Source organism: Loa loa, assembly GCF_000183805.2.
Source record: "Loa loa unplaced genomic scaffold supercont3.481, whole genome shotgun sequence".
NCBI lineage: Eukaryota > Metazoa > Nematoda > Chromadorea > Rhabditida > Onchocercidae > Loa > Loa loa.
Window position 1 is genome coordinate 1 of NW_018108661.1, and position 9829 is coordinate 9829.

The 9829-nt window shown below is 31.5% G+C and overlaps 2 protein-coding genes across 2 annotated transcripts; both read right to left on the reverse strand.

The window, feature by feature from the left end:
* Window positions 1-651: 651 nt before the first annotated feature.
* Window positions 652-1986, reverse strand: LOAG_09722 (hypothetical protein; the record flags this gene model as incomplete). Its single annotated transcript, XM_003145249.1, has 4 exons — window positions 652-694; window positions 801-1030; window positions 1609-1749; window positions 1978-1986. The coding sequence occupies 4 exons, from the start codon at window positions 1984-1986 to the stop codon at window positions 652-654; spliced, it is 423 nt and encodes a 140-aa protein (XP_003145297.1).
* A 2574-nt stretch (window positions 1987-4560) lies between these two features.
* On the reverse strand, window positions 4561-9100 carry LOAG_09723 (hypothetical protein; the record flags this gene model as incomplete). Its single annotated transcript, XM_020448003.1, has 9 exons — window positions 4561-4638; window positions 5053-5177; window positions 5265-5854; window positions 6251-6487; window positions 7099-7185; window positions 7434-7543; window positions 7805-8002; window positions 8307-8612; window positions 8969-9100. The coding sequence occupies 9 exons, from the start codon at window positions 9098-9100 to the stop codon at window positions 4561-4563; spliced, it is 1863 nt and encodes a 620-aa protein (XP_020301817.1).
* Window positions 9101-9829: the final 729 nt, after the last annotated feature.

Genomic DNA, 9829 nt, shown 5'->3' on the forward strand with positions numbered 1-9829 from the left:
CTTCAAATTTGCTGCTTAGATTACTTAATTAGCATATTTGATATTGCATTACAACAAATAAATGACTGCAAAAAAGAAGTTAAACCTTTTCTAATCAGTGCTTGTAATTGGGTATCCTAATGGCTCTTCTAGTCAAATCTCTGTTGATTATATGTGCTAAGTGTTATGTTGTTCACAAATGACACAATTTGTGATGACAATATATTTTGGAGTTTACGTACAGGAATACATAAATGTTACATTTGGAAAAAGGAAAAAATTTCTTGCATTTGGTGTAACTTTTTTTAAAGAAAATGCTTAACCTGCCAGGAATATAATAGTGCTCCTCCTCATCGTTTCTACCCACTAGCTCGAGCTGTCTCCGCTTTACATCTATTTCATTCATAACGGCTTTTGTGGCCTTCTGGCACTAAATCAAAGAATGGAGCTCCAGATTGGAGCTGGCTAGGATTTCTTCATCGGACCGGAAATGTTGATGAAATGGCCGCATTTTTTGCACAAGTTAGAAACAGATGAATTATATTAAAAATATTCGGATAAACTTGCCTTGAAGAGAAATTCCTTTAAAAACTATGCTTAATCTAAGCAATGATACTACTTTCCGAAGTTAAACTTACCATTCTGTTTATGCATTTTGGCGGCATGAATTTATCATCCTTTTAGATTCCTAAATTCATTAGGGCACAGCTGCATTCTGAAAATACAACACGTATTATACGTTTCTAAATTCATACAAATAATCCATATAAATTTCAAAACACTAATAAAATATAAGTTTAAATTCACCAGTTATAACCGACCTGTTTGCATTTCGAATTACTGTGTACGGCTTGATTTTCGGCACCAGCTCTTGAATAACTCTTGATATTGTGCCGGTAAGCCTTTCTACCACCGGGATATGGAAGATCACCGAACTTTCTGGTATAGTTTTGTGTCCCTGTTCTTCTGGGACTCGTATGGTTTGTGAACGTGGTGATTCAGAAATATGATCAAATATTACTGACGATGTCTCTCGCTGTCTTATCGCAAGCTTGTTTTACTTAATTATAATTACAAACAAATTTTACACATTCCTTTTTTCTTTAAATGAGAACTGGAACACATAATTTCCTGATTGTTAGGTTAACAAAGTTTCTTGGGAAAGCTTTCCAGTGAAAATGTAATTTTACGCATTATTTCCGTTGTTTGTCGAAAAAAATTTAATATTAAGAAACACGCATCTTTTCGTTCTCATTTTTCAATTTATTCCTTAATGAGTTTTTTTATTATTTTCTGAATGTTGCTTCCACACTGATTTTTTTTATTATTACTTAAAACAAATGCTAACTGCTGCCTTTCTTTTTTATATTTTTGATTGGTCAGAATCCTTAAATTTCACATCTTACTTCTTTCGTATCAGTTTGTTTAGTGCTTATCTCAGCTGGATCTCTTTGTTGTTTTTTGTTATTTTTCAAGTATTAGATTCATAAACTCACAACGGATCCGTCTGTATCCTGAAGTTTCTCGTGAAATTTGATAACAGCAGTTGCCTAATTCGTTCCATTTATCTTCTGCAACTATACTAAGGTTACCATTATTCAGTTCAGTATATTTCACGCGTAAAAAAACCATGACACTTGTAGCTATCTTAACTTTTTCACTGATATAATGAAAATTTGCAAGATTCATTACGTTTGAAGATTCTATCAATTTTGCGGCATTTTTCATGTCATCCGTAATCGATTGGAATTCGAAGAAAATTTCATTAATCTGAATTTTAAAAAAATGTAAAATTTGCACACTTATGGTTGGTATCTTAACTGATGTATCGTAAAAATATCAGTAAATAAATGAGCATCACATATGACAGCTACCTTTTTCCTCTACCAACTTGTTCATGTTCAGATATAATAATAAGTGGATTTTCCGAATTATCATCTTTTCATGAATCCTACTCTGTTATTGCTTATTTTCCGGCAATAATTCCACTACATTAACTACTGCCATGTATGATAGATTTTTCAGGGAAAAAAAATCATTTATTACTAAAAAAATGATGGAATAGCTTTATGACATTTTAAACTGTTAAATTCACGCTTGGATGAAAATACCACTCAAATAATGAAATTTAGCTATCGATGATACATCGATGATTATCGATAACTGATAATTTGTGTAAAAGGAATATAATAAAGGAATTATTTGTATTTTTATCTATCGATTAAATATTTTCTGAAATAAAGTGAATCACAATTTCAAGCGGGTTATTTATTACTTCAAATAAATATGACTTAGCATAATATCTAATACTTCAGAATTTTGGTACGAACCAGAAGGAATTTTTTTTTCTTAATCCTTATTAGATTAACACGAAAAAAACAAGTATGTCATAACAATGATATACTGCTTTCCTAGAGAAAGTGTCAAGTTATCCTGAGGTGATGCGGCAAATATGCCTTCGATTACTAAAGTTCAAATAGTCATTCTACTTAATTAATTAGTGATTTCCATCTTGTATTTACGCAGGTGGGGAATATTACAATCAGACAAAGAGTGTTGTTTGAGATGCAATTTTGTCTGTTTTTTCTTTGGTGAAAGGAAATGATATTATTTGTCACCGGATGATATTATCTGTCAACATTTTGTGAAGATTATATTTTGCATTTTTTATAAAGCCGATGGATATGTTTGAGTTTTTTTTTGAATTTTTATGGCTAAGAATATCTAACCTTCTCTCTATGATATTTTTCGGGCTTACTTTTCTGCTATTGGTATAGTTCCAGTTATTTCATCTTTGTAAATTAAATGTATAGTAGACAATCAGTCATCGGTTTGGTTATAACCTTCGAAAAAATATTTTTTATTGTTACCATATTGTCATATCCAAAGATGTTTCTCCGATTAGACATCGTTTCTCATGAAATTTTCTATCGATTCACATTCCGAACTGCCAATCTTCCTCATTTTAGGCCTGAAACACGCGATCATTGAAGGAGAGAGATCTTAAAACACACTAAATGCACGGATCAAAGTATCTGGAACAAAATAAATTAAGCAATCGTTTCAGTTTGTCACCGGTGAAAATAATAAGAATCAAACAAATCAATCGTTTAAATACAAACAATTCCCTTCTTTTCCCAAGTAAAACATTGCTGCAACTACTATGGAATATGCAAATGGCACTTAGGTATTGCAGAAAATTGTGTACACACTTATCGGAAATGTGGGGCAAATATCAGTGATAAAGATTATCACTTCTCGCTAAGTTTTCTCTTATGAATATGATAAATAGGCGTTTTTTCTTTTTTTTTATATTTGAAACGGTTCAAGAGCTAGGAACCTGAGGTAAAGAAGCAGTATGAAGGCAGTTAGGGTCGACCGGAAGTAATGGTTTAATTTCATTGTATCAGTGCTTCATTTCATGTAAACATATCTCAAATTTGAATAGTCATTCAATGTAAACAATAAAAAATATAGAACTTCATGTACAATGGATTTAAGTAAGTTAATTATAAATTCTGTTACAAATATTTTCAAGATACATTTCCACGTTTTTTTCTTTTCTTTAAATTTGCTTAACCTCAATTATTATCACTCAAAATCCCCAATTTTCCAGGAATTACTATCATTCGTCACCAATCATCATTGAGAACACTACGAATAAAGATGCGATTGTCGATTTTGCATCTTTATTAGTAGTGAATGCGACTTTATTTTTACTTTACGTTTATTAATTCAAGTGTGAAAGGACAAAAGCTAAATAATGCATGAAACATGTTCAAAATAGTTCATCTTGTTAAATTTAAAAACAAAAAAAGAGAAAAATACATTGTCCTTCAAATGCATATCTAAACAGCCTTCATCCGAACAAAGTTTACTGGTAGAATGAAATTACATTGCTGCATATTTATTAGCATAAAGGTTTTAGATACTGGTGTAGAACAGCAAATTCTTAATGAAATTTCATACCGCTAGTTATTAAACTTTTCCTACCGCTTGTTATTAAGCCTTTCGACTGGTTCAACAACTACTTAAAATAATCGAATTTCGTTAACCAGCATATCGTTATATCATAATGTCTTAGCTCAAGTTTTGGAATGTCCATCCCATCATACTTCTTCACTCTCGCTCTCTCGCAAATTCGATTTACCGGCTTAATTGCTATAAAATGATCAAGTAGTTTAACACCCAAAACCTAGCTAAATGCATTAATACTCATATATTCACAATAATGTAACAATAATGCATCGAAACTTACCAATCAACACAAAAAATACCTCTAAACTAAACAATTCAAATCAGGGAAAAGAAAATATTGTCAAAATTAAAACATTTAAATGACAGAAGATATGTGTTCTGTAACATGAAAATTTATAGTTTAATGTTATTTTGAAACAAAAATTCATTAACATATCTATCTAGGCGACAATCACATGTTATAAGTCGTTAATCAATTATCACAAATGAAAACCGAGGATAAGACTTGTCACCCAGATGTATAGAGCCGAACAGAACGGAAATTTTGCAAAATGATTCTGAGATGATAAAACCTGCATAATATTCTTGATCCGAAATTCTATATCAATTGTTGTTTTTCATCAAATCTTTCAATACTGTACTACTTAGCGTCTTAATTAATTGTGGTGACATAAAGTCGTCCTGAAATAGATATTACAGTTTTAAAAGTTCTTAAGATTTATGGTGATTAACATATTTCATGCTTTCTACGATTCCATCAGCGTTCTCATACTTCTTATGGCTTTATCACCGAAACGACTCAGTATCCATTGTAGCATGCTAATCTTTCAGTGGGACAACTGTATGTCGAATATGTCGATAACTAAAAGATTCGAAATAAGGGCAGCATTTACGATCTATTAAGAAAGTTTTTTGGAATTTGCAACATCAGTTTGTTTAAAACTTCGGTAAAATATATCCTATCATACTCCAACGTTGCAGCCAGTTACTACAGTACACTACGAAAAAACATCTTGGATGAGATCTTCGTGGAATAATTTCCTTCATTTCGAATATATCCTTTTCAAAATTTGTTAATTCTGTACAAGATAAAACCTGTTGCAACTCTAAAATAGGATTCCAATCCAATAATTCATGCACAACATTCGGAAGTGTTGGTGCATTCGAAGGGTCGTAACAAATGTTTTCTTCAACATGATATGATTGATTCATAATTCCAACTAAAACAAATAAAGAATGGAAAAAAATGTAAGTTTTGAAACTTTGCTTGTAACCAATTACAGATACAAGTTATAAAAAATGATTACCTGACATTGCTCCTATGTTGCTCTCCCGGTATTCCTCGAACAAATTGTTGAAATCATTGAAGAATTCCGAAATACCCATATAAGAAAGAAATTCTGTGTCCTCTGTAGAATCATTATCAGTATAATTTGTATAAAATGTGCTTGCAAGATAATCCAATATGACTGACACATCGTACTGCTTTTCGATAATTCCGATTACCAGTTTTGTATCATAAGTACTTTGCGAAGAATATTCCATTTTCTGCGCGTCATCTCTCGCATATTCCATATTGAATATCGCCATTTCATCAAGTCTATCTTCCCTTCTATCAGTATCACTTTCATTATTACCATGCAGAACATCACTAACGAAATTGGTAAAAAGCTTTCTGCATGAATAAGTCTTTAAATTTGAATCCCAAGTATCTGATATATCAACAGGTAGATCGACACTAGAAATGTTCATTTCTAAATGTTGTTCGCTGATGAAATTGTCGGCACAACTTGCTTCTGATAACATCTCCCCCACATTTTCATCACTCGTTAAATTTTCGACTGTAGACAATTGATCATAAAACTTTCTGAATACGTAATCAAAAGCTAATCCAACTCTGTAATAAAATGAGTTCAAAACATATTAAAAAATTTGGTTACTTAAAATTTATTACATTTAATTTATCTCTCTATATATAAAAGAGTATCGCCTTTTTTTGACGTCGTTATCTTTCAAATAGACTAATTTACTTTCGCTTATAAATGCTATTCTTCTTTGCAATCTATACGAAAAGTTATTCCGTCAGCACTATCTGTGTATCGATCAATTAGTATCCAGAAACTAATCAGACCAGCGAACGACTGAGTTTAAAACTTATGGGTAACTTTAAGATAACTTGAAGATAACTACCATTATCTTTCTTTTTTCTCCGTGCAACTGCTATCTACGGCTTCTCAAACTTGTCCATAGTTATATAATCAGTTATTACAGGTAGTTAGATGTGAAAACTAACCCCCATGAATGTCTGAATGAATCAACCAATAACTCGTCCAGATTGTCATGTTCTTCTTTGCAATAATACACTGTTTCTGTTTCAGAGAAACTTAAATTTTGCAATTTATCCTCTACCAAAAGTGATGAATTGTTTGAGATGGCAGTTATGCGAGAGAACGTCAATAACGAGAGGAATGACCGTAGTTCCCCTGAACTGCAATGATCCGAATACTGGATCACATGCTCTCGTTCACCGCTAAAAATCATTGACACAAAAAAAAAGAAAGAATTTCAAGCAAAATATTGTCGAAAATTTAGGAATGAACGGAACGGATACCTAACGATTCTTCAATTCTTATTATGAACACTGCTCTGGAAAGTCATACGTCGCTTACATTCAATGTTAAAAGATGCATAACATTAAATAAATAGATAATTGGAGTGAATGATCAGAGTATATCCGGCTAACACTATACTGCTTTGATGTTTCAGAGAATTCCGATATTCTTGATAAGAAATAATCGTTTCCGTAAGAAGTTTCATAACAAATCTACTGGTAATGATCTGATATTAATATGAAAAAGTATCATAGATTTTGGAATTTAAAAGCTCATAATATTAAACGTTCAAGTAAATGTATTAATTCATCTGCTAGTTGGAATTTTCTTGGATATGTTCTGCTAATGAATAAATGGGAATGAGAAATTATAGATAAATCTACTGCTGATCATGATGAAACATTCAATAAATAAATGAAAGAATTGGTGAAAAAAAAAAAAACAATTTTGCAAACAGAATCTCTTTCAGATTAATGCAAAAAGAGAAAGTTCGAGATATCGCTAAACAATTTCGGCTGAGAATTCTTACTTTAATGATATATTTGGCATAACATAAGGTGCCATGGAAATCCTGATAATATGAGAATCAGTTGTTGAAAGAACTTCTCGACTTTCTCTAAAAAAAAGAAAGTTAAAATGATGCATTATGCTAATTGTGACTGAAGTTGCCTAGATATGAAATCATAAATTTCAATTCAATGAAATAAGTACTAAACGAGGAAGCAATTAAATTATATATTGGAAAAATCAAAACATATTTAAAACGTAACACTTTCGGAATCAATAAATAAGGTGAGAAGTGAAGTATACAATACTTTCAGCACTATCTGTTCCTAAAAATTAAGGCATCTAAAGATAACAAACATTTGTGAGCAAGTCCAAATGTAAGTATCGCCTTTCGTTTCCGAAAAATAATCATCTATTCCGAGAATCTGAGCAATTTCAAAGCGTTCCGGATGCAGCCAAATTTTACACTGCAAAGTTTTGCTTTACTCCTACACAAAAATTTCATTATTTTTGTAAAAACATTTTTAGAAATTGCAACATTTTGGTCATCAATGGTAATGTAAAATCCCCTCCCGTCTAATGAAGGGTAACAAAGCTCGAGATATGACGAATCTGAGAAATGGCAGTTGATTAGGGACGTAATCAGAAAAGTCAACGAGGCAAATTGAACCAATATAACAAAATTAAATCAACAATTAAACCAACCACTAATAATTAATGAAGAATACCTTGAGTTCGCGAGAAATGTTGACTAGAAAACTTTCACAACCAATTATAGGCACCGGTATAGCTACGTTATCAACTCCGTTATATTTCAGTATCCGAAGAAGGTTTGCCGCTTCCTTTGCTGAAGATCGCCTGTTTGGATATTCCTCTCTCGTGAAATCAACGTAATTTGAATCGATGCAAATGACATCAAATTTTTTCTTAAAAAAATTGGCACCACTTTAATCGGTTGGAGGAAAATCCTTTCCTAATACGAATTCATTTAAAATACCAGTTTTACGATTCTAAAATATCACATTTATAATTTCATGATCGTCGCTTCACGGGTTCAGTTTCTGATTCTACAACCTTAAAATTCTGCTTTCATATTTATCCTCCTTCTACGACATCAGAATTCTGTTTTGCATTTTCAAGACTTTGATCCTACGTTTTCTACAAATCATAAATTTTAAAAGTTATATAAAGCATCCAAAAAAAAAGAAAAAATGATGAATAAAAATTTACCTCTTGCAGTGCTGATAAAGCGATCACATTCTGATAAAATCTTGTATCAGCTCGAAAAAAACCCGTATACAAGATGCGGCCCAGAGTAGTACGATGTTCACCTTCAATGATCAACATAACAGAACCAGGTGCATGATTTGCATCTATAAGCATCACCCGAAATCCGTTCATTTTATGCCAGACATTCAAATCTAATGGTCGAATCCATTTATTCAATATCCTGTATCGTTTTCTTCGAGAACTTATCACAGATAACAATTTGGCTGTTATCGGTGAACAATATATTCCATTATTTTGCCATTTACTCTACAAAATTACTTTCAAACTAACTATCTCGACATATGGACGGATTAAAAATAATTTGATAAAATCGATCATATCTCAATATTTCTGTACGGAATGTACGCACGATGGCTATTTAAAACAATTTCTCGAGAATGGTGTGCAATGAAACGCATGCACAGAAGCCAATTTCTCAAGAACATCTACTAACCATCACTAAGTCAAGCAAATTAGAATTATTGCTCAAGTTAACAAATTATAACTAGCAAACTAAGTGATTTAAATGAAAAACAAATTCAGATGTTACATCTATCATATTTAATCTCGGGTTTTATTTTTTTAGTCTACCTAGGTATTTCAAAAATTCGAGTCGAACTCACAGTTAACTTGTGGCAATGATAAGGATTAGCACCGGAGAGGAAACAGTACTTGACATCTGGATTGGTACCAAATAGGTCGATCGCGATAAAATTGTCAATCACCAAACCTGCTTGTTTAGTTGGAAGAATCATCCCAACTTCCTTCCAATAAATCCAATGAACTCAAATTTTTGTAATTAGGTTGAAGATATCAATTCAAATGATGTTACATGACTTGCTCTATGTCTATAAAGATATTCGTGGAAATAACAAGAAAAAAGAATTTATCAGAAGTACCGATGCGCAACTGCCGCCAGAAGTGTGAGGAGAAGTTAGAATTGAGATAGACAAGAACCATGATACTACAAGGATAGCGCGAGACTAAACTTATTTTATAAAAATAATCTCATTAGTATCACTCAATCAAAACTCTTTTCGTGCTAATCGGACGCTATTTCTTTCTTCCTCTTCATCCTGTTCTTGGCATGAGAAAATAAAAAAAGAAACAAAAATGAAAGGAGAGAACACAAGAAAAAATGTAATTAGATTTGAAAACAAATTACTTTTGAAATAGAATTAAAATTAGATCAGTAATAAAAATTAAAAATCGACACTAATGTTAAACTAAAATTAAAAAAAATAACGAAATAGAATTAAATGAAGAAAGTAGCAAAAGCAAAGCATTTATTGTCGTATGGTTGACCTTTTATAATCGACCTTTCCTTACTTTCTATAAAATCATTTAATATCTATTCATTTAAGCTAATCTTCTTCATAATTTATTTCTAATAATGAGCTTAATTTTCAAAATTGGAACATTGATACTAAACTTTAAAAAATTGAGACTTCTTGAAAAATTCAAATTTCAACAAATAATTTATT